This window comes from Triticum aestivum, chromosome 7A (genome assembly GCF_018294505.1).
Source record: "Triticum aestivum cultivar Chinese Spring chromosome 7A, IWGSC CS RefSeq v2.1, whole genome shotgun sequence".
NCBI lineage: Eukaryota > Viridiplantae > Streptophyta > Magnoliopsida > Poales > Poaceae > Triticum > Triticum aestivum.
Window position 1 is genome coordinate 713,577,367 of NC_057812.1, and position 26,680 is coordinate 713,604,046.

The 26,680-nt window shown below is 47.9% G+C and overlaps 1 protein-coding gene, 1 long non-coding RNA gene and 1 pseudogene across 2 annotated transcripts; 1 reads left to right on the forward strand and 2 right to left on the reverse strand.

The window, feature by feature from the left end:
- Positions 1-264: 264 nt before the first annotated feature.
- LOC123153836 (probable glutathione S-transferase GSTF1) lies at positions 265-1,595 on the reverse strand. Its single transcript, XM_044572762.1, has 4 exons — positions 1,443-1,595; positions 1,193-1,241; positions 876-1,023; positions 265-628 (listed from the first exon to the last, which is right to left on the reverse strand). The coding sequence occupies exons 1-4, from the start codon at positions 1,593-1,595 to the stop codon at positions 331-333; spliced, it is 648 nt and encodes a 215-aa protein (XP_044428697.1). The 3' UTR covers positions 265-330.
- A 1,945-nt stretch (positions 1,596-3,540) lies between these two features.
- LOC123153837 (probable glutathione S-transferase GSTF1) lies at positions 3,541-11,473 on the reverse strand (annotated as a pseudogene).
- A 491-nt stretch (positions 11,474-11,964) lies between these two features.
- On the forward strand, positions 11,965-14,000 carry LOC123149600 (uncharacterized). The gene is made up of 3 exons (XR_006474759.1): positions 11,965-12,285; positions 13,506-13,635; positions 13,722-14,000. It is a non-coding gene; the product is annotated as an uncharacterized lncRNA (long non-coding RNA).
- Positions 14,001-26,680: the final 12,680 nt, after the last annotated feature.

Here is a 26,680-nt window from a genome sequence, read left to right on the forward strand (position 1 = left end):
TTTGAGAAGTTATAGGTTTGAGGCTTCGGTTAGGTTTGATTAAATCCTCAAAATATGCCAATTTGGGAATTTGAGGTGTAAGTAATAAAGATCTTTCCACATAAATTGGGTATACTTAGACCGTTTGACGGCTGATTGAAACCCTCTAGGGCCTTGTTCAGTTAAACTTCTCTCAAAAAGGATTTAAGGAGATTGAGGGGAGGTATAACTTTTATATCCCTCCTATTCAAATTGGAAAGAGTTGGTGAAACAAATCGAATCGTATGCACCAGCACATCTTAAGAAAAAAGATAACTTCCAATCCACAAAGCACACACCACACAACTCTTTTCACGACGCATCCATAAGCTCCATGACCTTCTTCACGCTCGGTCGATCCATCATCCCATCAATCCAAGCCTTCACACGTGGATACGCATCGAGAACCGACGCGCAGGGGCTGGCCAGCAGGTAGTGAGCCATGGGGCAATGGCTGAGGTCCGCCAGGCTGATGAAATCTCCGGCCAAGTATTTGAACCTCGACAGACGCTCCTCGTAGACTCCGAGGGCCACCTTCAGCTTCTCCAGCTTCTCGTCGATGATTTTGTGGTCAGTCGTCCCGCCCATGAACATGGGCACGACAAAGGCCCTGTTTAGATACTCTAACTCGGTTAGAGGTTAGAATTAGATTCTAACCCTAAACTAATCCTGAACTAACTCTAACCAAAGAGGTGTTTGGATGATAGGGTTAGATGGAGCACGGATACGGCGAGGCGCTTTCACGGACGGTGCGAGAGGGAGGGAGGAAGAGGATGAGAAGCTTCGTGAAAGTGGGAAGGGATCTGCTGCGGGAAGAGCAAGAGAAAAATGTGTTTTTTAGTGGTCCCGAGAAGCACTGGAAGGTGATCGCCGACATAGCCTTGTTGAAGTTGTGGGACTCCGCGTCGAGCCACGCGTCGACCGTCGCGGCCTCGGCGAGGCTGCTCTCCCTTAGAAGATCGGATGCGCCTTTGCGGAGCTCGTACCTTGAAATCGCACACGATTCTGGGATGACAACATAATACGAAAGTTAAATCTGAATAATTATTTTTCAGAGCAATTTGCTCAGTCTATAGCTAAGCTAACACAAAGATGTTGTTCTTTCAGGCTTTTCCTTGTGTTTGTGTGTCGACACGATATATATAGAAATGTGAATGAATATTTGTTCTCTCACCGAAAAGGATGAGATCGCCGTCCTGGAAAGCCGGGACCTGGCCAAAGGGCTGCAAGGCAAATACAAAGCTGATGAACAACCAGACATGTTAAGCATGGTTAGCTAGCTAGACTTTCTGAATCTGAACCTGTACGCGGCCTAGCAACCATCACTCAAAATCTCAGCCGGGCAATCTAAGGGTACTCGTTATGGAAAGAGAAATCTCAGTGAAAGCAATCGGCTGCTGGAAGAAGAGGTGAGCGGCACGTACGCTGCGGGCGAGGTGCGCCGGGCCCTTGTGGTCGCCGGCTGGGAGGTGGACGTGCGCCAGCTCGTACTCGGCGCCGACCTCCTCCAGGCACACCAGCACCCGCGCCACGCAGGTGGATCTCACCGGCCCGAACACCTTCACCTTCAAATTCATGATCTTTTTAACTTGGTGAAGTAAAAAAATGTTTTTTCGTTTAAAAAAATCATGGATTAGAAAATCAGTTCACGAACTAGAAAAAAAATCAAGAATTGAAAAAAAGTTCATGAATTTGAAAAACTTCATGAATTCAAAAAAGTTCGTGCATATGAGAAAAGTTCACGTATATGCTTTTTTCATGAATTTCAAAAAGTTCACAAATTCAAAAAAGTTCAAGAACTTGAATAAAAAGTTCACGCATTTGACAAACATTCATAGATTTTTAAAAAGTCCACACATTTAAAAAAATCACAATTCAAAAAAAGCCATAAAACAAAAGAATGGTTGCCGTGGATCAAAGCACGGAACTCACAGAAGATCACTGGGCGGAGGAAGAGGCAGACGAGTGATGCCATGCTAACGAACCAGCAGCGAGCACCCTATCGCTCTCAGCCACACACCTGCCAAATCCCCCAAAGTTAACAGTCGTGTCAGGGTGTCGCACGCCTAGAAACCACACATTCCACACAAATGTGTCTCTTACCTGTTAACATTGGCCACCAGTTGTTATAAAGATCACATACCTAAAGAAGACAGAGTTGTAGAGATTTAGGCAACATCGAAAAAGGATAAAAATACTGACACCAAGACGTTAAATGTCCAACAAGTCTGCAACTAATATTGCCAGGGCAGCAAGTCTTTGACTATGAAAACATGTCCTCATACTGCGTGATAGTGCCATCGTCTCCTTTGATGTTCTTCAGATACAAGTGCTGGAATGAGTAAAAAGCGGACAATAAAAAACATTGCAGGCATAGTGAGTAAAAAACAGTATGATCATGAACTAATTACCTGATAGCCTCATATAACCGAATTACAATCATATGATTTGTTGCCGAGTGACCATAAACAACCTGTCAGGATATTAAGGATGCTCTCAACCTGTCTAAATACACAGAGCCACACGGTGTCACAGTCCATGTTTTCAGTGTGCGTTGGACTAACGAATTGCTACCTCTGTCAGATTCAAACATGATTGCAGCCTTGCAGCTGACAAAATAATACTCATGTGCAGCAAAGGGAAATTTTGTGACCAGCATCCTAGTCATCCATGGAAATACCCACGGGGTCGAATTTCATGACCAACATCTACTCTGGATGACCATACTGTGATTGACGAGCAGAATCGCTTATACACGAAAGTAAAGGTAAAAATCCAGACCCATGGGTGTTGTCTCTGGCTGGAAACCGCGGTGGTGATAGTGGTCATGGATGATGTTGTTGGGCTCGAGATCTGCCTCCTCAGCCAGTTCCCCCAATAGCAGCCGCTGGAACTCATCGTGGTGATGGTGGTGGTGGTCATGATTGTAATCATTGACCACAAGCTCTCAGATGCAGACCAAAAATAAATAAATAAGCAGAGGCGAGCACGACAGCGGCATCAAGCAAAGAGGAGTACCTAGTGGTGGCAGGAAGAAGCCGAGTCGCCAGGATCGGGCGGATCGGGGATGCCTCGTCAGTGGCGCGGCAGAGAGAAGGGGGCCGGTGACGAAGATGGGGCGGTGGAGGAAAGGGTGGGAAAAGGGGAGGCAGAAGGACGGGGGCGGCGGCGGCGTCAGGGAGGATGAGAGGAGGCGACGACGGCAAGAGGGAAGGGAGTCGTGGGAGAGACCCGTGCTAGGTCATGACCCGTCTGGATTGATCGAGACGACTTGACCAACCAATCCAGTCACGCCTTTTCTTTTCCCCAATCGCGAACTACTGCGGAAGCAGTACGTCGGGCAACGTGGCATGCGCGAGTGTCCGCACCTTACGCCACTGTTAATGGGTTTGATTGCTATTCAGAATGGAACCAAGACAAATCATCTCCACACAACTTCCATTCCACAAAGTGTTGGATATTTGTGTGGTTTTCAACATGGTTATTATTTAACACAAAGCACACACTACAACACCATTCTTTTTACGAAGCATCCATAAGCTCCATGACCTTCTTCACACTCGGCCGATCCATCATGCAATCAACCCACGCCTTCACATGCGGATACGCATCGAGCACCGACGAGCAGGGGCTGGCCAGCAGGTTGTGAGCCATGGGGCAATGGCTGAGGTCGGACAGGCTGATGAAATCTCTGGCCAGGTACCGGGATTTGGACAGACGCTCCTCGTAGACTCCGAGGGCCACCTTCAGCTTCTCCAGGTTCTCCTCGACGACCCTCTGGTTGGTCGTCCCGCCCATGAACATGGGCATGACGAAGCACTGGAAGGTGATCGCCGACATGGCCCTGTCGAAGTTGTGGGACTCAGCTTCGAGCCATGCGTCCACCGCCGCCGACTCGGCGAGGCTGTTTTCTCGGAATAGATCGGACACGCCTTTGCGGAGTACGTACCTTGAAATCGCGCGCGACTCTGGGATGACAATATATATATACGAAATATAAATCATCTGAATAATGTTGTACAGAGCAATTTGTTCAGTTTGCAGTGAGTCAATTGTAAGAAACCACCACATTTGTGGCTAGGTTTGCAGAAAACCACCAACTCATTAATCCGTTGCAAAAAACACCGCAAAATCATTTAAGTCGTTGCAAAAAGCACTGATCGGGTGATTTAGCCCGTTTGATCACTTTCTGACAAGTGGGGCCTGGCTGTTAAGAGCTGACTTAGCAAAACATTGACACACACACCCCCTAGAACTTTTAAAAAGTGCAATCAGCCCCCTCGGTGTGGACAACCTCAGCGCACTGGCCCTGCTGTCTGATTGGCATGGCGGCGCCCTCGTCGGCGTCGGAGATGGGTACGACCGCGATAGAGGACAAGGAGGCGGCCGGGGTGTGCGCATTTTCGAGGCGTTGGCCTGCCGGTGCTGAAGCGATGTGGAGGACGCGTCGGAAGCCGAAGCAGAGGAGCGGCAGCCTCCTCTGATGTGGTCGGCGAAGAGAGTGGAGGGGAGGAGGCGACGAGCTCCACCTGCTCGACAAGCCATTCCTGTCACCCTCCTCCATTGAAGAGGATGAGCTCGAGCCGGAGCACCTGCTCTGGCGCTGCCATGGCAGAAGCACTCGCGGCGTCTGCGCCATCGAGGGAGGGAAGCGGGTGGGCTTCCAGCGGCGGCGACGGGAGCCAGTGGGGGCGGCGCGGTGACGGGATCCAGCGGCGGCGATGGGAGCCAGTAGGGGCGGCGCGGCGACGGGAGCCAGTGGGGGCGGCAACGGGAGCCGGTGGGGGCGGCGCGGAGACGGGATCCGGTGACGGCAACAGGAGCCGGTGGGGGTGGTGCGGCGATGGGAGCCGGTGGGAGCTGATTGGAGCAAGGGACGGGGATTGGGAGGGAGGGTTTGATTGCTATTCATTTTTAGATACAGGGGTGTGTATGACATTTGATTGCCAAGTCAGCACCTTACAACTCGGTCCTACCTGTCAGAAAGTGATTAAATGAGCCAAATCACCGGATCAGTGCTTTTTTGCAACGACTTAAGTGATTTTGTGGTGTTTTTTACAACGAATTAACGAGTTGGTGGTTTTCTGTAAACCTAGCCACAAATGTGGTGGTTTCTTGCAATTGACTCGTTTGCAGTCTATAGCTACACGAAATGTTGTTCTTTCTGGGGTTTTCTTGTGTTTGTGTGTCGATACGAGATATATAGAAATCTGAATGAATATTTATTCTCTCACCGAAAAGGATGAGATCGCCGTCCTAGAAAGCCGGGACCTGACCAAAGGGCTGCAAGGCAAATACAGAGTTGAACTAGGATCAGACATATTAAGCATGGCTAGCTAGAGTGCTAGACTACTTTCTGAATCTGAACCTGTACGCGGCCTAGCAACCATTACCCAAATTCTCAGCCGGGCAATCTAAGGGCATTCGTTATGGAAAAAGAAATCTCAGTGAGGCTGCTGGAAGAACTGAAGAAGAGGTGAGCGGCACATACGCTGCGGGTGAGATGCGCGGGGCCCTTGTGGTCGCCGGTGGGGAGGTGGACGTGCACCAGCTCGTACTCGGCGCCGACCTCCTCCAGGACCCTGCTGATGTACACCTCTTAACTGAAGAACAGAGCAACTACTCTGAAGAAATCGACATCGATGATGAAGCGGTACGCACCTGGGAACGGACGGCTGGGATGGAACAGATGGACATCAACGGTCGACAATGGTAACGGTTCTGTTCACCTTCACGCCGTTGCCGCCACCCTCCTGAAGCCTACAATGACGGAGCGGGTCTGGCACGGCGTCGCCACCAACCTGCCAGCTATTTAGCCCCTTCAAGACGTCTCTGGAGTCATCTTTCCCTTTCTCCAAGTTGTAATGGCTAACCTAAGTGTAGAACCCTAGACTACTTGGTAGAATTCGGGCAGATCCTCGATCTGAACCCCTGTATCTGTACTCTGTTTCTCAAAATTAATACAATCGGGGCTAGTTCGAGTAGTTGTGTTGTTGATCGGAGTAATTTGGTCCTGTCAATTGGTATCAGCAGCCAGTCGTTCCTCGGAGGCGATTCGGTCGAAGCAGGCTGTGGTTGGGTCTCGGCTTGGTAAAATTCCACAGCGGGTTGTCGATCGCGGCAGCGGAGTTCGTCGGAGGCGGATTTTGGCGGCGGAAGGGCGAGGTCACGAGCCAGGGTTGCAGACTTGTTCTGTTGTAAAATTCCAGAGCCGGTGATCGCCATGCCTACCAGGACGAAGCACATGGACGAGATCTCGGACGAGCTCGAAGCTCTTCAGAGCGAAGTCGCTGCACTCGGCCTGAAACAGGACAAGATCCAGGATCAGATGGATCTAGTCAACAATCGCTTACAGACGATCGATTCCTTAGAGAAGCAATTGGGCAAGGTGGAACTCTTGGTGGAAAACAATTCCAAGGTCCAGCAGGAGATTTTCACTATCCTGAGGGAGATGCGGTCTGAAAATCCCAACCCACCCTCCCTTGTTTCTCAAACAGAAACAACAGTGGTTGTCCCACAGCGGCAAAATCAGCAAGCACAAGCAGAGACTCGGGAAAGAGAACTAGCAAATCAAGGGGCCACAACGGACCAGCAACGTGTGCAGCAATTCCAAGGGCAATCTTCAGGTACTGTTCGAAATGAGGGACAACAAGCACCAACACTAAGGAACACAGCAATGCAGTACCAATCTGACCGCAATTCAATTCATGAAATCCATTTCCAAGGGACCTAAACTAGATTTCCCTAATTTCAGTGGTGAGAACCCATTGGGTTGGATCAGGCAAGTTAACAAGTACTTTCAGTTAGCACAAACTCCTAATGAATGCAAGGTGGATTTATCACTCACCTATATTACAGGTCGAGCTGATAACTGGGTAAGAAGTGCCCAAATGGATAACAAAGCATTGTCATGGCAAGAATTCTGCAGAGCACTGTGTGACAGATTTGCAGATTCAAGTATTTATTAAGTACTTAAAAAATTCCATAATCTGAAGCAGAACACCCTGTCAGTAGCTTCTTACACTGACAAATTTGAGGAAATCATGGCAGTCGTCAGAGATGAGCACCCCTATTTGCAGGAGAACTACTACATAGTCAGCTTTGTCAATGGACTGAAACCTAGCATACGATGCAATCTCAGACCACAAAGGCCAACAACTCTCAACCAGGCTTATTGGTTAGCCAGAGACTATGAAAGTGGTCTGCAAGCTAAATATCAGTCTTATCAGGATAAACAACTGCAGTATCATTCCACACAGCAACATAAAGCAACTATTCCAGCAGCACCCAACTTACATGTTCCACAAGCAGCACCTGCCACAAAGAAACCTGGTATATGCTGGAGATGCAATGGTCCATGGGCACCTGGACATAAATGCAAGCAAGCTCCTGCAATACATGCTATAATAGGAGAAAATGAGATCACAGACCTTTCTCCTAAAGAAGAAGCTCAACTGGCTGTCCTAGCAGCTGAAGCACATTTAACTGAAACCACAGCTGACTGTATGCACATCTCTGCACAAGCAGTTTCAGGGAACACTTCTTACTCTACATTAGCAGTTCACATCTCTGTTGGGGGCAGACAGGGAGTTGCTTTGATTGACACTGGCAGCACAAATACATTCATTGATCTCAAGTTTGCCCTCAAGGCCAAGTGCCAACTCATAAACACACCCACCAAGAAATTTACAGTAGCCGGGGGAGGTTCACTCACTTCTGGTGCATGTGCCCAGTCCTTAAAATTCAGAATTGGCCAAGAAACATTCTGCAATGATCTGACAGTACTAGAACTGCAAGGATATGATATAGTGATTGGTTGTGACATGCTCAAAAAGCATAGCCCAATTTCCATGGACTTTGAAGAAAGAACTGTCACATTCACAAAGGACAAAGCTACTCAAATAACTTTTCCAGACTGCACTAGTACTGAACCACCAAAAGTTATTACTGCAGATAAGATGAACAAACTACTGGACAGTGGAGCAGTAGGTTTTGCAATGGGCTTACACTTCATGACCACTGGCCATCTCTCACCAGTACAAGAGCAGCACACACCTGAAGATATCTTGCAAGTTTTAGAGCAGTACAAGGGACAATTTCAGGAACCAACTGAACTACCACCAAAGAGAGAATGTGATCATGCAATTCCACTTAAAGAAAACTCTACGCCTCCAAATGTGAGACCATATAGAGTTCCACACTTACAGAAAAATGAGATGGAACAGCAGATCAAGATCCTTCTGGCTAGAAACATCATACAACATAGCATGAGCCCATATGCATCTCCTGCTATTTTAGTCAGAAAAAAGGAGGTACTTGGAGACTGTGTATTGATTACAGAAAACTGAATGCACAGACAATCAAAAATAAATTTCCTATACCAGTGATTGAGGATTTATTGGATGAACTCTCCATGGAGCAGCAATATTCAGTAAATTGGATCTCAAGTCAGGATATCACCAGATCAGAATGAAACCTGAAGATATACACAAAACAACATTCAGAACATATTAAGACCACTTTGAGTTCTTGGTCATGCCTTTTGGTCTCACTAATGCTCTTGCAACCTTTCAAGCACTGATGAACAGGATATTTGCACCTTATTTAAGGAAATTTGTCTTGGTTTTCTTTGATGACATCCTGATTTTCAGCAAAACCCCAGAGGAACACAAGGAGCATTTAAAGATAGTGTTGGACATCTTGGAAAAACACAACCTCTTCCTCAACAGATCCAAGTGCACATTTGGTACAGACACTGTTGAATATCTTGGTCATGTAATCTCTGCACAAGGTGTTGCAATAGACCCTGAAAAGATCATAGCAGTGAAATAGTGGCCTATTCCAACCAACCCTACTGAAATAAGGAGTTTCTTAGGGCTGGCAGGGTACTACAGGAGATTCATCAAAGATTATGGGTTTATTTGCAGACCACTTCATGACTTGTTGAAGAAGGATTCCTTTCTATGGACAGAGACACACACCAGAGCATTTCAAACATTAAAGGAAAGTCTAACAAATGCACCAGTACTGGCTCTCCCAGATTTTTCTATACCATTTGTCCTGGAATGTGATGCTTCAGGAGCTGGAGTGGGAGCTGTCCTTATGTAGAACAACAAACCTATTGCCTACTACAGTAAATCACTAGGTCCAAAAGCACCTGCAATGTCCACCTATGAAAAAGAGGCAATAGCAATTTTGGAATCTTTAAGGAAATGGAGACACTATTTTCTGGGATCCTCTTTAATCATAAAAACAGACCACCAAAGTTTGAAGTTCATCACAGAACAGAGAATCTCAGAGGGCATCCAGCACAAGCTAATGTTGAAACCGTTGGAATTTAATTATGTCATTGAATATAAAAAGGGAAAGGAGAATAGAGTTGCTGATGCTCTTTCTAGGAAACCACACATCATGTCAATTTCAATGGCAGTGCCCAGCTGGACTGATAACATAGAGCAATCTTACCAGAATGATGATACATGTAAAAGTCTTATAACAAGAATTACTGCAGGAGCAACAGACCTCACTTCCTATTCCTACATTGCTGGCATACTCAGATACAAGGGCAAGATTTATGTAGGTAATGATGAGGTTTTCCAACAGTAGTTGCTCTCCACTTTCCACTCTTCTCCTATTGGGGGTCACTCTAGAATTAGAGAAACTTATCACAGAATTCACATGATTTTCCACTGGCCTAAACTCAAAACAATGGTGGAGACTTTTGTGCAGCAGTGCCCAGTGTGTCAGAGGTCCAAAGGTGAACACTGCCACTATCCTTGGTTGCTAGATCCACTCCCAATTCCTGATATGGCTTGGAGGCACATTTCTATGGACTTTGTGGAAGGATTGCCCAACTCCCAAGGGAAGGATGTGATCTTAGTTGTGGTTGACAGATTCACTAAATATTCCCATTTTATTGCTCTGTCTCACCCCTTCAGTGTCACTACAGTACTGCAAGCCTTTATTGACAATGTGTTCAAGCTCCATGGCATGCCTGTGTCTATAGTGACAGATAGAGACAGGATTTTCACTAGTAATTTCTGGCAAGCTCTGTTTAAATCCATGGGAGTTAAATTAAACATGAGCACAACCTACCATCCTCAATCTGATGGACAAACTGAGCGTGTGAACCAGTGCTTGGAAGCTTACCTCAGGAACATGGCTTTTAATGAGCCAAAGAAATGGTACTCTTGGTTAGCCCTAGCAGAATGGTGGTTCAACACATCTTACCGTATAGCAACAAAATTCACACCATTTCAGTGTCTCTATGGATTTCCCCCACCTCAAATAGGAAAAGTGTCTATACCTGGACCCACTGACTCAGAAGCACTGGCATTTCAAACAGCAGAAAGACCATATACAACAACAGCTCAAACACAACTTGATCATAGCACAACAGAGAATGAAGAAGTATGCAGACAGAAACAGAACAGATAGACAGTTTCAGGAAGAAGAAATGGTCTACTTAAAAATGCAGCCATACAGGTTAGCAGCCTTCAACATAAGTACAGGACTGAAGCTGGCTACTAAATTCTATGGGCCTTACAGAATCTTACAAAAGATTGGCAACTCCTCATACAAACGGTTACTACCTGAAGATGTACAGATATACAATGTGTTCCATGTCAGTCAATTGAAGAGACACTTGGGGCCCTTGGCCGTACCAGCTCCAGGTCTGCCGTTGGTGGATGAGTCGGGCAAGATAACAGTTTCTCCTGTTCTGGTGCTGGAAACTCGAGCAGTCCCACGTCCACCAAAACTTGTTACTCATATGGCTTGTCCAGTGGCTTAACATGTCCCCTAAAGAAGCAACTTGGGAAGACGCAGACTTCATCAAGTCAACCTTCCCTGAGTTCTTCAACTCCACCATTCGCTCCTGGTTTCCAACACCCGATCCTTGAGGGTAAGGATCGTCTTTAGCGGCGGGCAATTGTCAGGACCCTGCTGATGTACACCTCTTAACTGAAGAACAGAGCAACTACTCTGAAGAAATCGACAGCAATGATGAAGCGGTACGCACCTGGGAACGGACGGCTGGGATGGAACAGATGGACATCAACGGTCGACAATGGTAACGGTTCTGTTCACCTTCACGCCGTTGCCGCCACCCTCCTGAAGCCTACAGTGACGGAGCGCGTCTGCCACGGCGTCGCCACCAACCTGCCAGCTATTTAGCCCCTTCGAGACGTCTCTGGAGTCATCTTTCCCTTTCTCCAAGTTGTAATGGCTAGCCTAAGTGTAGAACCCTAGACTACTTGGTAGAATTCGGGCACATCCTCGATCTGAACCCCTGTATCTGTACTCTGTTCCTCAAAATTAATACAATCAGGGCTAGTTCGAGTAGTTGTGTTGTTGATCGGAGGAATTTGGTCCTGTCATCCAGGCACAGCAGCACCCGCGCCACGCAGGTGGATCTCGCCGGCCCGAACACCTTCACCTTCGCCTCTGTCCCCATGGATCCCCTCCCCTCCCCTCCCCTCCCTCCTGTGATTGCACAAGTCAAAAGCGGCGGCTTACGGTCGCGGCTGGACCGACAGTTGCATTTCTATAGTCTATAGAGCTGCTTCGTAGAAAGTTCATGTAATAGACCGGCGATCTGAAAACTCCAACATATGGGTGGTGTCTTCACCAGTAATCCGGGTTGTTTTTCTCTAGTTTTTAAAATTTTGGTAAAATCAAAACAATGTTTTTGTGTTTAAAAAATCATGTATTAGAAAAAATACAACTGTTACGGTGATTGGCGATTTTACGAGGCGTCCATCCACCTAAATCCAACAGTAGAAAAATAGAAGTTACAAGGAGTTACAAAACTAAAATTACGAGAAATTACAAATGACGACCGGACCATTACAAATTTTGGTGTGGTCAGTTAGTTATTTTGAGGGTAGATCGGTCATTTTCTTTGAAAAATTCCCCATGACAATGTCATCTCCTGATCCACTCGTCTCATCTCACCGGAACCTTGCCCCGCGGCAGCCCTGGAATACCACCGTCCGGAAACTTCCCGGCTACCTCCCGCAGCGCCGGCGCGAGGACCTGGGCGACGGGGCGGGGCGAGGTCCTGTAGGCAACCCCCGGCTGTGCTTGGTCGTAGCGGTAGCGAGAGGGAGCCGCGGGCGCGAGGACATGGGTCAGGAGCTGGCCGAAGACGCCGGTGTGAGGACCTTGGCTTGGGGCCGCTCCCCCACGGCCCTGCCGACGCCGGCGTGAGTTCCTGGAGTCGAAGCCCCGGCTGGGCTTGGCGTAGTGGTCGACCAACGAAGCAAGGTACCTCGCCCCTGCTCTCATCTATTCCCTCCCTCCCTGCCTGCACGTTCAGCGTCGACCAACTGCTCCTTTCACCACCTTGAAATAAAGATCCAGTTAGTAGTTGAGTAGTGACCACACCTAATGTAGCTATTGCAGAACATGGTTCGTATTGTTCCCCTGAAACTCTGAATCTTGTGTTTGGTGTTATTTGTAAAACCAAGTACTAGTAGAACATGATTCGTATTTGATCAAGCTGACAGGTGGCAATACCCCTCTGCTGCCATGACTTTCACAGTTGTCAAGGCCTATAAAATTTTCATTCGGGAGACTACAACCATTCCTGCCATTGCCTGGCTTTGGAAAGCCTGCACTCAACTGAAACATAAAATCTTTTTCCGGTTGTTGATTAACAACATGCTGAACACCACAGAGCTGGTGTGTCATGTGTGATCAGTATGTCCTAGAAACCAGAGATCGTCTATTTCTTCACTGCAATTTTGCACAAATTTGCTGGAAATATGTTTGCCCCAATTCGTCTCCTCTGTCAGAAGGGATTCAGGGTCAGTTTAGTAACTTGAACACCATGCTTCATATTTCATTTGCCATGGACAGAATCATTTTGATTTTTTGGGCCATATGGAACACTCGCAGTGAGTTCATTTTCAGAGATATCACTCCCAGTCTATATGCTTGCAGAAGCAGATTCAAAGATGGGCTTCAATGGTTGGTCCACAGAGCCAAAATAAAATCATATGCTACACTCTCAGATTGGGCTAAATCTTTCAGATAGCAAGCACTAGCAGGCCTCAGCTGATTTTTGTACTTTCTTATTGTATTTGTACTTTGTAGGCCTAGCTTTTTCTTTTCTTGTACATAACTATATACTTCTAAAAAATCTACAAAAATGCTCTGGGGAAGAAATTCCTACAGGTTCGAGTCAGAAAACTAGTGAAAGTGAACTCTTTTTTTATGTCATAACCCCATACGTTATTTCCAATAATCTTCATAGCCACAACCTCCACAAAAATAATTTGTATCATAGCCACATGTCGAGTTCCACCGAACTATTAAATGTCTTTCACTTATAGTGCCAGATACCAATTTTGATGAATGTCTTTTTGTAAGTATCCATACTTTTGTAGGCATCTTTCCTCAAGGATAACTCATGTATCCTAATAAATGTACTCCATTCGCTTGAATTTACAAGGCTTATTTGATTTGTCTTTACATTAAAATAGGTTGGCAAAAAAGGAGCATTTCAAAGCTTGGCATTATCTCAGCATAGTCACAACGTAGGGGGAGCACGTCGTTAGCAACTTTGAAGGCCACGTTGTTGCAATCTTCCAAATGTGCTAGCAGCAAAAAAAGGTGAGTGCATATTGTTAATCTCCTTGAAACAAAACACTCTTCTTCTTCTTTCAAATTGCTTTACTGACCATGCTCTGTTTTTCAAGGATGAGTAAATTACAGGCAAGCAGGAACCAGCAGCTGCTTCTTCCATCAATTCTTCAATCTTTGCTCCATATTTTTGCTCAGAACTATCCATCAGTTCCTAGTTTGCATAGAGGCTGAACTTCTTGTTTCAAATACTTGGAGACGCTTTTGATCCAGTGGCAACTTGCAGGCATAAATAATGTACGTTATAATGTCACTGAAGGGAGTTTCACAGTTCTTATTGTATGTCATGGACGCTGTCAGATTATGGTCAATCCATTTCATGCAGTTTACTTTCATTTCTTGCGAACATATGTCATGTACAATAAATTTTAGAGTCCAGACAGAAATCTAGGAACCAATGATGTTTATCAAGTGAAAGAAATTGCATTATGGCATGTTTACAGGGATCAAATCTCTGCGCTGATGCTTGAATTGAAGCGGTGTTTGTTCAGACTAATGCTATCAAGATACATGAGAACAGAGTTTCGTACTTGAAGTGAGCAAGGCATGCTCCGAGGTACATCCCCTGAGCCTGAACTAGTGAACGTTGAACGCCTGAAGACAAGTGCGCGATTGCGGGGTGTTCTTTTCGCCGTCCCGCCCTCCCCTCAACCTCTCCCCACCACCGTGCAACAACCACCCGCGGCCATCCCTCTAAATCTACTAACCCCTTGAAATTCTCCGGCGAACCTGCACCACCCCCACCCCTAAGATAGACAAGGGGGGAGATGCTACCCCCCGCTACACCCCTTGCACCCTAAGATGGGCCCGAACGACTAAGATGGATACTTGTAAGCTCGAAACGAGTAAGATCCGTACTTACGAGCTTGAACAAGTAAGATCCGTACTTGTGTGCCCGAACGCCTCATAGTTGTACTTGCGAGCCTAGACGACTCAGAACGGTACTTATGTGCCTGGAGAATTAAGGATGGTACTTTTGACCTCGGACGACTCCCAGTGATTCGTAGTGGTATGTGTGGGCCCTATGACCCAGAGTGATTCGTGGTGGTATTTGTTAGCCCGGACGATCCAGAGTGACTAGTAGTGGCATTGATGGTCCGGACGACGTAAAGGGGCACCAGGTGGTATTGGTGGCCCGACCCATAGTGGTACTTGTGGGTACACAACTAGCACTATGGGTAGTTCAACCCCACTACTAGATATGGGGCGTTTGAACCCTCGACTAGCACTTCAGTGTGTCTTGACACAATACTACCACTACGGCTCGTCCGGGCGACTAATATAAGATCGGTGCTTGTGGGTCTAGAAGGACTAATGTCGGTTCTTGTAGGCTTGTGGGTCCAGCCGACTAAGATCGATATTTTGTGAGCCTGAATGACTAAGATTGGTACTTGTGGGTGGGCCCGAACGATTAAGATAGTAGCGAGACCGAACGGGTAAGGCCGGTACTTGTGGGTTCGGACAACAAATATTGATACTTGTGTGCCCAAACGACTAAGATCAATAGTAGTAAGAACGAATGAGTAATATCGATACTTGTGGGTCTGGACAACTAAGATCGATACTTGTGGGGCCGAACGACTAAGATCAATAGTACTAAGAATGAACTAGCAAGATCAGTACTTCTTGGTTTGGACGACTAAGATGATATTTGTGGGCCCGAACGACTAAGATCGGTATGTGTGGACCAGGACAACTATGATCGGTACTAGTTAGCCCAAACTAGTAAGATCGGTATTTGTCGGCCTAGACGACTAAGAGTGATACTTGTGGGCCCAAACAGCTAAAACGTTAGGCTGTGAGTTTTTGTCTTCTGTATGTTTTCACTCATGTCGGGACAAAGGGTATCCTTAATGACATTTACTTTACGATTTTGTTCTTCAAGAGGTTGGAATTTTTATCTATCTTTCGTATCGTCGGATTAATTTACATTATCTGTCGAGTTTCATCATTCTTTTGAAGTGAAATACTTTGTTGGTGTTTTTGTCTTTAAACTTCCATGTGAAAATGGTGTTGCCTGGACAAACTTGTCCTTTACACCATATTTTGTCCATGAATGCAAGATGGTTGCCAAAGTAGACGTGTAGATAGCTCACTACCAGAAACCACCTTATATCGCACTGGCAACAATCTGTACTTCTACCTTGTGGTCCTCGGTTCGAGACAAGTTGACCATTTTTTGGAATGTTTTTCTTTCGGAGAATAGGGATCCAATCTATGATAGAACTGTACTTACCCACCAAACATTATTCTTTGCATAGCGCAATTGTGATCTCATTGTATTATGCACCTGTAAAATATATAAGGAGGTAATGACAAGAATAGGCGTGCAATCTAGCAGCCCCAACTTTATCAATCTTGAGGAGCCCCGGCAATACAACGCCCAACAAGATCATGCGCCCGTCTAAATTTCTTTAAACCGCAAGGCGAGCAATACAACCCCCAATACACACACACACACACACACAAACCCACAAATAAAAAAAATGTAACTCATTACTTCGCCACATTTGAAGAATGCAATCAAGCTACAGGGATGGAAAACCACATGGCCTAGTTCATCAAAACAATGTTGCTCATATAACCGTAAGATTAGGCATTTGCTATAGGCAGATAGCAGCAGGGAAACCTGGTATGATCCCAAAAACATCCCATTCAGATCAGTTCCACCTCACCAACAGTATTTCCAATCTTCATATGTACATGACCTCAAAATGCCGCCGTTGAAACAAGTCCCTGCACCGCAACGTCCATCATGGACGCCCACAATCACAGACCATGTGAGCAAACATTAGTCCTACTTCTTTTGGTCAAAAGTATTAGTAACTTTTCCTAAATAAATGAGGCAGCAACTTTGCTAGAATAAAAAGACACTTGCAACCTTGTAAAACCCTGAAGTCCAACTCTATTAAGTTCCATTCAATAAAAAACAATAGGAGTAGATATTTTAAACGAAAGATAGATCCCGGTTCCCTAAGAAAAGCAAACAACATTAAAGGAAGTTCGTACTGAAGTATCACATTCTGATGACAAGATTTCATTTGCTCTCTACTCACTTTCACGGTCCAGTCTTATTATCTTTGAGCACTAAAATTTGTAGAAAGCATGATTAAATAATTTATGATATGAAGGATATAGATGCACTGGTCAGGCTTCATGGTAAGTAAACTGTAATCACTAGCAGAATTCGTTGTAATCTGGGAAATTGAACATATTAACCTGAGTACCTAACAAAATAAATAGCCACACTTTGAAAAGGGCATGTTTGAGTCATTGTTAATTTAACAGAATTTTCTCCTTTTGACCTTACATCAGCAAATACACAATTGTATCACAAAGTAGCAAATGACTGGAAGCATGCAAAACAATTGTATCTAACATTTCAGATTAATCACTCACCATGCAAGGCAGAAGTCGAGTATTTTGTATCTAACTCCAGAACAGCACCTTCATAAGTTCATGATTGTGTACTTGTCACCAGCAACAAAGTGTCAACCAATTAGAAGTAGTATTACTAAAGACTTGAGCATGCTTAGTTACAGAGAATGGAATACTTGCAGAAAATAGTACTACCACAAAATAGGAGTACCTAACAGCGCATGATACAGAAGTTGTAGATTAGATCGATGGCAAGGCCAGCTCAGACTGTTATGTACACGTATCATATGCATATGCCCACACAATCAGGACTGTTTCCATCATCCTACCACAAAACATGCTTAGTTATTACAGAGAATAAAATACTATTCACCTGTGATTACTTGATAATAGGACCACAAGCGCAATAGTTCCCTACCACGAAACCCCTTGTAGCTAAAAGTTTGCTGCCATCATCTCCTACACAACATCTATGCACCTACCTTTAGTGGGCGGGAAGGTCGCCGGCGGCGCTGACTAAGGCAGTAGGGTATCTGACGTACGGTGTAGAGCAGCAGTTCCATTACTTAGACGTGCAAGCAATCCTTGTGAGTAACGATTTATACTGAATCCCAAAACAAGAAAATGCAGAGCAGGAACTGAACTGGGGATTGATTAATTCCTGAAAAAAGAACAAATTTTGGTGTTTTCCAATCTTCCATTACTCAGAGTTGAAGTCAACATAGATCAATCAAGAACCGAAGAGAAAAGGGGTTGTGGGGGAGATGAACCTGGATGGCAGTCTGGCGGAAGGGGTTAGGGAAGAGGCCGGAGCCGTTCCATGCCTTGCCGACGAAGTTCCCGATGACGGCGTACAGGGTCGGCCGGCACGCGGATTGGATGCGCCGCGACGTAGCGCCTGCAGTACTGCCGACCGACCGGAACCTGCGGTAGGAGCGACAACAAGGTCGCGGACTGCCGCTTCTCGCCTGGATCGGGGTCACCGCGTGGGGATGATCCAAACAGCGAACCGAGCTACCTGTCTACGAGCGGGATATGCGGCGGTGACGGCGGCGGCTATGCGAGGGAAAACTGGGACGGCCTCTGAACGTGCCGTGTCGTGAGGAACGGAAACGGACGAGAGACTCAAGTACTATTATACCCTTTTAGAAAGAAAGAAAAATTTAAAATGATTTTCCCAAATCTAATGGCTAGAAATAACCCGAGGTAGAGTTACATGAAATTACAAATCGTAACTCCCCAATCACCTTAAATTCAAAAAAGTTCGCGTGTTAGAAAACAAGTTCATGAATTCAAAAAAGTTCGCGCATTTGAAAAAAGTTCACATAATTGGAAAAAAAAGTCCATGAACTTCAAAAGTTCACAAATTCAAAACAAGGACTTGCATAAAAAGTTCGCGCATTTGAAAAACATTCATGGATTTGGAAAAAGTCCCCTCATTTCAACAATGCTCACAATTCAAAGAAGGTTGATGAACTTGAATAAAAGTTCATGCATTTAGAAAACATCCATGGATTTGAGAAAACTTCACAGATTTAAAAAAAAGTCTGTGCATTTGAAAACATCCTATTGGCGAGCTTTGTGGGCCCGCTTCTTCGCTCCTGTGTGTCTGGTTCGACTAAGCTAGTCCTTGTTTCTGGTTTTCTCTCGTTCCTGTTTCTAGTTTTCTTTTGTTCCTGTTTCCGGATCTACTTCGCACTTTTCTTCCAGTGCTTTGACGCACAAGGAAATAGGAGTTCTGGAACAAATGCCAAAAATAATTAAGGGTCTACATAAAGGAAATTCTTTTCCAACTCTGTACTGCATGGAACAGAAAAATAAAAACAAACAGGAATTTGCATCACTCAAAAACACTTTTGTTCATTGATTATAAAAGATTCCGTAGATTCAAAAAAATGTTCAAGCCGCTGAAAATTATTCTTGACTTAAATTTTGTTCATAATTACAAATTTAGTTTAAAATTTATTTTCGGATTTAAAAATTCTCGGAGATTCAAGAACTGTTAAAAGCATGCAAAATTGTTCATCCATTCAAATAATTGTTTGTTGATTTAAATTTTGTTCACCATATAAAACAATCATTGATTTAAATAATTGTTTATTTCAAAAATGCTTTCAGAATGTTTTGACTTTTTATTGACTTGCTACTTTATTTTTTCATATAGGGTGTATATACACCTAGGAATCAAACGTTCCCATCCTACGACAAGTCAGACGCCTACTGTAAGCGTTATGAGCTAATCGTGGCTAGCGGACAGCCATCCAACCCGAGAATGATGTTTCAATTGCCAAATGGTGCAACAAGTTCTAATCTCTACACCTAAATATCAGCCTCGCAGGTCACAGCCTAGAGACCAGAAACCCTAGCCGCCGCCACCGCCAAGAGAGCCAACCCTTCTAGCGGCTCCCCTTTGCCAGCGACCTCTTGGTCACTGGTGGTGAGGGAGGTCGTCGGATCCTACGCGTGCGGATCGTTTTAGGTTTAGGTTCTAGACCCCTAGTAATTTAGGTTTTTGGATCATTAATTCGACGTCTTGGCTTCAGCGGTAGCGACAACGATGTTGAGTAAAGAAACTCCGGATTCTTCTCTGGCGAGGCGATCGTCTCTATTGTCAGTGATGGATGTGGGAAGCTGTCTATTCAAGCGGCGGTGTCGTGGCGGCGACGACATCCTTGTGGTGAACGTGCGTCCTCGGGCTCCACCGTTGCGACGGCAGCTGCTCCGACTCGGCACAGAGCTTGGGAGGCAGTCCAGGACGGATGCAAATCGTGGTCTGCATCAACGATATCTAAAAGAAGAAACTTGTGCTCGGTTCGTGGTTGATGGATGAAGGTATGGTTTTTTTCCTTCGACATCTTAGTCATGATGGGGTGTCAGATTTGGAGTTTAATGACGTGTCCCGTGTGTTGCCCCGGTCTAATTCATTCGACAACAATGGTTTCACTTTTGGTGAGTTACCTTGGAGGCCCGCAAATCTGCATACCAGCGATGGAGCCGTGTCGAGTTCGGGTAAGGAGGAGATCCGTCATTTTTTCCTACAGTGTCTACTGTGGTGGTGCCGGAGACAGGTGACCGGCGTTGGTTTCAAGTTCAGAGATGTTCTGTTGTCTTTTTAGTTTTGTCATGTTGATCTATGTGAGTTGTATTTTAATCTTTATAATATATAAATGAGACATGTATTACCACGCAAAAAAATGATGCACCAAGTTTCCTAGATAAAAGATTGTGAAAAGAATCATTTTCTAACACAAAATATTCACGACAACGAGATATTAACTGGCACACCAAAGTTTTTTTGTAATAGTACCGAACTACTTCAGCTTCCTTCGATCCGAATCGAACGGCGACTCTCTCGGTCCAAACGCCAACGTCCCGTTTTGATTTCTTTTCCTCTGTTTTATTAGCTATATACGAGGGATCGAACGATCTCCTCTCCGTACGCCCCTGTACCATTTTTTCCCTTTATTTTACTTCCGGTTTTTCCCGGTGAATTTTTCCTTGTCTTTCCTCCTTTTCCCCCCATGGTTTATCTATCGATTTCTTGCTGCGAGCGAGAAAAATAAACTAAGTGTAATGGGGACTCGAACCCTGGTTGTAGTTGTAGGCTACACAAAACCAACTAACCAACTAATCTAGGTTCACCCAACACACATTATATAAAACATCACCAGATATACTCCCTCCTTCCATCTATATAGAGCCTAATGCGTTTTTCAAGACCGCGTTTGACTATTGACAAGATTAATAGTACATGACATGCATAATGTGAAAATTATATCATTGAAAGCTCCTTTCACATACGAATTTGACGATGTGCTTTGTATAACTTGCATGTCATATATTATTGCTCTAACATTTGGTCAAACTTAGCCTCAAAAAACGTATTAGGCCCTATATAGATGAAAGGAGGGAGTAGGATAGATTTCTCAAAAAAATTGCATTTCACAAAGTGTACAACAGCTAATTCATGAATCATACAAATAATTTATAATGTCATTCTACGTGAATCAACATTCTTTCTGAAACAAATCAACTATATAATGTTTTATCTCAATGCACAATTTCTCAACACATGGTGCCCGAATGTTTAAAATCTCCTTAAAATGAATTATAGTATGTGTTCAACATGTCCAGGCGGGCCTTGGTCCATCATAGTATGGGTCAAATATACAACCATTTGAAATTTGCAAATCATATTGTTATAGTATGACATGATGAATTAAGTACGGGGTGTGGGCTCCACTGTATCTATTGTGTGCGGATACACACACAAAAAGAATTCTTTCGGCCATTGTTGATACATTGACTACCGTACAGACATGATTTAGCACAAAAATAGTTGGCAATATCTCAAGTTAGCACAGAAGATTTCAAGTGGTTTGGAAATACGTAAACATTTGTTTATTTTAAAATGATTATTTTAGTTGTTGTTGGACCACTTTATAAGTTCCTAGGGATTAATTGGTGTCAACATGACAAATGATCAGGGGCATTTGTAGAATAATGCCAACATAGTTTTACTGTTTGAAGGAATATTATTTTGACTTGCTATTTTAAATTTAAATTTGACTTTGATTTTTATCAAGTGGCATACTGGAGTCATTATCCTTCTTGCCTTAGAAATCACTGACACTTGGTTGGTGAGACATCGATAAGTCAGGGCTGGAATCCATCGCTCTACAATGAACAAGCCTATGATACATTCTTGAAAGACAGCCTTTTGGACACTACACAAAAGAAGGGGCTTGTCACCTTTGTTGTGGACCCTTTGAACCCCAAAGCCACATGAGGCAAGAAGCATGCTGCCGTCCGGATTTTCGACTCCTTTGTGCGCAAGCATAAAACCTCCGGTTATAGTGGCACAAAGTACATCTCTCTAATCACCACTGTTAGAAGGGAGAGAGGGATTGATGGAATAGTTCATGGGTCTGTTTAGGACACATCTAGATGTGACATAGTTATGTCACATCTAACCTGATGTCCACTATGTTTGTGGTCTATTTTTTTTTGTCCCAGCTTTATTTTCTGTTCCTTGTTGCTGCGTTATTTGTGGGAGCTTAGATATGACATCCTTAGAAAACATCTAGATGTGAATTAGACAAACTGATAGTTCATTGTATTGCTTGAGCCTCGTGGGCACATATATAGGAGTACAATCATCTACTCGAAGTACAAGACAAGCTAGAACAAATCCTAGTCTATCTCGTCTTTCCTAATAAACATTATACTCAACATCCCCCCGCACTCACAACGGTAGCGACGCAGACGGTGAGACTGGAGAAGAATCCGAAGGCAAGCCAACGGACACCCCCTCACAGTCGTAACGGTCGACGCATCGCGGAGTCGTGACTGGAGTGGCAACCGACGAGGTTGCTCAAGCAAGACGGTAGCCCTTTGTGCCGTTTGTCGATGTAGCCGAGAGCGTGGGTGGTGGAGCCATGGTCGAGGTAGCCGTGCGAAGAATGTCGTGGTTGATGTCGAGTCGGGGTAGCCGGTGTCGAGGAAGTCGTCGTGGAGCCGCGGGCGCAAGAGGGCGCCGAGTTAGCATGGGCGCAGTGGTGTCGAAGTAGGAGTGCGCCGGGAAGAAAATGTTGTTGACGACGCGTCGCTGCGGGTTTGCCAAGCCCGGGGACACATCGCGGACGAAGGCACGCACCGGTGCTGCCAGCACCGGGCATGCGTAGACGGACGAAGACGAAGTTGACAAAGCGCCGACCAAGCTTGCCAGGCCCGGCGACACGTCGTGGATGAAGGCACGCATCGGTGTTGCCAGCACCGGGCATGCGTAGATGAGGGACCTGCACGAGCTGTACGCCATGTCGGAGAAGTCAGAGGGGCCAGCAGAGAAGAACTCGACGACGATTGCGGCGTCCATCGGCGCGGTGCCGATGTCAACAACGGTGGTCGGAGTAGACGAAGTGGCGGGGTAGATGACGGCGACGCTGGCGACGGGCTGGTGCTGGACAAAGACGAACGGGGTGGACGGGCGGCGGCGGCAGCTACGGAGGTAGCCGCGGTGGCGGCCAAAGAAGAGCGGCGGTGGCTAGGTTAGAACTGCGGCGGCGGTGCTCGAAGTAGGCGAAGAACCCTGACAGTGTGACGAAGACCGACGCGGACGGTGGCGTTCCCGCGCCAAGGAAGACGGCGCGGTGCATACCACGGGAGGTCGACGCGCGATGACGGCGGAGCTGACCGTGGGTCGCGGCGCTACGGCCCGAAGGGGCGACGCAGCGGCGGCATGCGGGTCAGGACGACGGCGGGGACCCCGCGCCGCGACGCTGCGGCCTGAAGGGGCGACGCAACGGCGGTGCGCGAGTCGGTGCAGCCGCGGGGACGGCCTCGGGGCGGCGGTGGGGACCGCGTATCAAGGCACTACGGCCCGAAGGGGCGACGCAGCGGGGACGCACGAGTCGATGCAACCGTGAAGAGAACCACGGGGCGGCGGCGATGCAGCCCGATGCTCGATCGGTGGAGAGGCACGCTGAACTCGGGGACGATCTTCACGGGACCTGCGGAGGCGCGCATAGCCGACGGGCCAGGTCGGTCGCGCGGCGTAGATGAGGCGGATCGCGGCGGCGAGCGGGTTATCAAGCCGATCGCGCGTGAGGTCGGGGACACCGCTCGGTGTGGAGGCGTGGTGGCGACGGAGTCCGAGATGAAGCCGGCGACGATGGACGCCGTGGGACGTCGCAGATGAGCTTATCAGCATCGGCACCCGGGCTGCCAAAGCAGCGCCGGCGCCCGGGCAGCGAGGCCTGAGCGACCAATGGAGCAACGACGTCCGAGTTGAGGCAGCCGACGAGCCTGATGTAGCCGTCCCGATGCAGCCGAGAACGAGGCCGACGAGGTAGACCGCTGGGCCGCTGTGCAGACGCGGCGAAGGCGTGTGACGTGGATCGATGGGCGGGCCGGCACGCGAGCGACGGCTATGATTGGCCGTCGCGTGGCGCGAGGCCGCCAGGTCGGGGCGATGCAGGTGTCCCAGTCGGAGCAGGGCGGTGACGGCCGGCGCAGGGCGACGGGCGGACCGACGCGCCGACGGCGGCTAGCCGTGACGGGCCGCCTCGACGCGTGTGGCCGCGGTGGTGCTCGAAGTAGGCGAAGAACCCGACAGCATGACGAAGACCGGCGCGGACGGTGGCGTTCCCGCGCCAAGGGAGGTGGCGCGACACATACAACAGGAAGTCAACGCGCGTGGGCGACGATGTGGACCATGGGACGCTGCGCTACGGCCCGAAGGGGCGACGTAGCGGCAGCGGGCAGGTCGGGTGATGGCGGGAAGACCTTAGGGTGGTGGCAGGGACCACGGGTCGTGGCGCGACAGCCCGAAGGGGCGGCGTGGCGGAGGAGCGCGGGTTGGTGCAACCGCGGGGACGGCCTCTGGACGGCGGCGTGGACCGCGTGCCACGCTCGCTACGGCCCGATGGGGCGACGCAGTAGCGGCGCGAGGGTCGGTGCTGCCACCGGGACGACCTGGAGCGGACGGCCTCTGGGCGGCGGTGGACCGCGGGCCGTGGTACTACGACCCAAAGGGGCGACACAACGATGACGCAGGGTGCAGCTGGGAGAAGAACCACGGGGCGGCGGCGCTACGGCCTGACGGGGCGATGCAGCGGCAGCCCATTGCTCGATCGGTAGAGGCGCACGCTGAACTCGGGATGGTCTTCACGAGGCCTGCGGAGGTGCGCGCAACCGACAGGCCAGGTCGGTCGCACGAGTAGATGAGGCGGATCACGGCGGGCGGGTGATCAATCCGATAGCGCGCGAGGTCGGGGACGCCGCTCGGTGGAGGCGCAGTGGCGGCGGAGTCCGAGTTGAAGCCGCCGGCGGCGGGCGGCAGGGCGGCTATGATTGGCTACAGCATGGCGCGAGGCCGTCGGATCAGGGTGATGCAGGAGTCCCGGTCGGAGCAGGGCGGTGACGGCCGGCGCAGGGCGACGGGTGGACCGACGCGCGGACGGCGGCTGGCCCTGACAGGCCGCCTCGGCGCGCATGGCCGCGGGGTCAGAGGAGAGGCCGGCTGGTCGTGCCAGGGTCGGAGTAGAGGCGCTCGGGGTCGACGGCGACGGTGGGCGACGCAAACCGATCAAGAATAGATCGGAAAATCAAAAAAAAAACCGTGCGATCAAGATGACCGGCGGGAGAGAGAAAACCCCGAAGCAAGGCTCGGTGAAAAGACTCTTTAAGGCAGCCGGTCAACACGACCGGTGAACGAACCCTAGGTATGGGCGGCGCGGCCCCCAGCGACGGTTATGGAGGCCGACCGCCCCGGGGGCGGCGCGCGGGTGCGAAAGCAGCGGCTGCTAGGGTTTAGAATCGACTTGTGATAGATACCATGTTATAAGGAAGAGAGGAGGATTGGTGAAATTGTTGCGGAATATGACGGATGTATTATTGAGCCTCGAGGGCGAATATATATTGAGTACAAGACTTGGAGGGCAAGACGCCTCTCTTAAAGATAAGGTAGGAGACAGATTACAAATTCTAAACTACCAAATACATGTATCCCAAATATATCTCTAACAACCACCTCCACCAAGGAAGTAACCACATTGATTAGAATGCTAGGCTGGAGAGTCAAGGAAGATGTAAGAGCATCTCCAGCCACGCCCCCAATAGGCCCTCCAGGTCACTTTTTCGGCGCCGGCATAAAAAAATGCCCCAGTCGCGTCCCCAGGACACCGAAAAACGCCGGTTCGGCCCTTTTTCCGCCCGGCGGTCACAGGCCGAACCCGGTGCACTAGGGGGCAGTTGGGGGCTCCGGCGTAAGGGAAAAGCGCGGCTGACCCACGCCGTCAGGGGAAAAGTCAAGGTTTTCTTCCCCGACTCGCCTCCCACCCCCCGCGCCCTCGTCCGCCAGTAGCTATATCCCGGCGCCGCCCGTCGCCTTTCACCACTAGATAGCCATTCCACGCTGGAAAAATAGTAGAGCTTCGCCGCGGCAGCCCCTCCAACAACAGTTGGGCGTTTCCGGCCGCCGTTTCCGGCCGTGGAGGGGCAGTTTAGCGGCGGGTACACGCCCACCGGGCACAAGGTGTTCGGCGATTTGCCTGACTCGGCGATGGACTCGGATAACGAGGAAGCGCTCACTGCGCTGCTGGAGGAGGAAGCCGAGGCCGACGTCCAGGAAGAAGAGCATCTCATGATGCTCACCGCCCTCGCCCAGCTGCTGGCGAGCAATGAAAAGCCACGGCGAGGTGGCTCGGTGCCGGGGCGGGTGAAAGCAAAGAACCGGCATCGTCTCGAAGGCTACTGCATGCTCTACTCCGACTACTTCGCCGATGCTCCACTTCACGGCGAGAAAACATTTCAGCGCCGTTATCGGATGAGCCGAAAGCTCTACCTCAGGATTGTGAATTCCATCCGGGAGTTCGACAACTACTTCAAGTGCAAGATGGATTGCACCGGCGCCCTTGGGTTCACCTCCATCCAGAAGTGCACGACAACGATGAGGATGCTGATACGTCTCCAACATATCTATAATTTTTGATTGCTCCATACTATATTATCTACTGTTTTGGGCAATATTGGGCTTTTATTATCCACTTTTATATTACTTTCGGGACTAACCTATTAACCAGAGGCCCAACTCAGATTTGCTGTTTTTTTGCCTATTTCAGTGTTTCGAAGAAAAGGA

Bases quoted from the DNA above. Each gene is read 5' to 3' on its own strand.
- LOC123153836 (XM_044572762.1), bottom strand. From the start codon at position 1,595: ATGAATTTGAAGGTGAAGGTGTTCGGGCCGGTGAGATCCACCTGCGTG. The intron at 1,242-1,442 runs GTACGTGCCGCT...TTTGCCTTGCAG, and splicing joins CGGCGCACCTCGCCCGCAGC to CCCTTTGGCCAGGTCCCGGC. The intron at 1,024-1,192 runs GTGAGAGAACAA...TTGTCATCCCAG, and splicing joins CGGCGATCTCATCCTTTTCG to AATCGTGTGCGATTTCAAGG.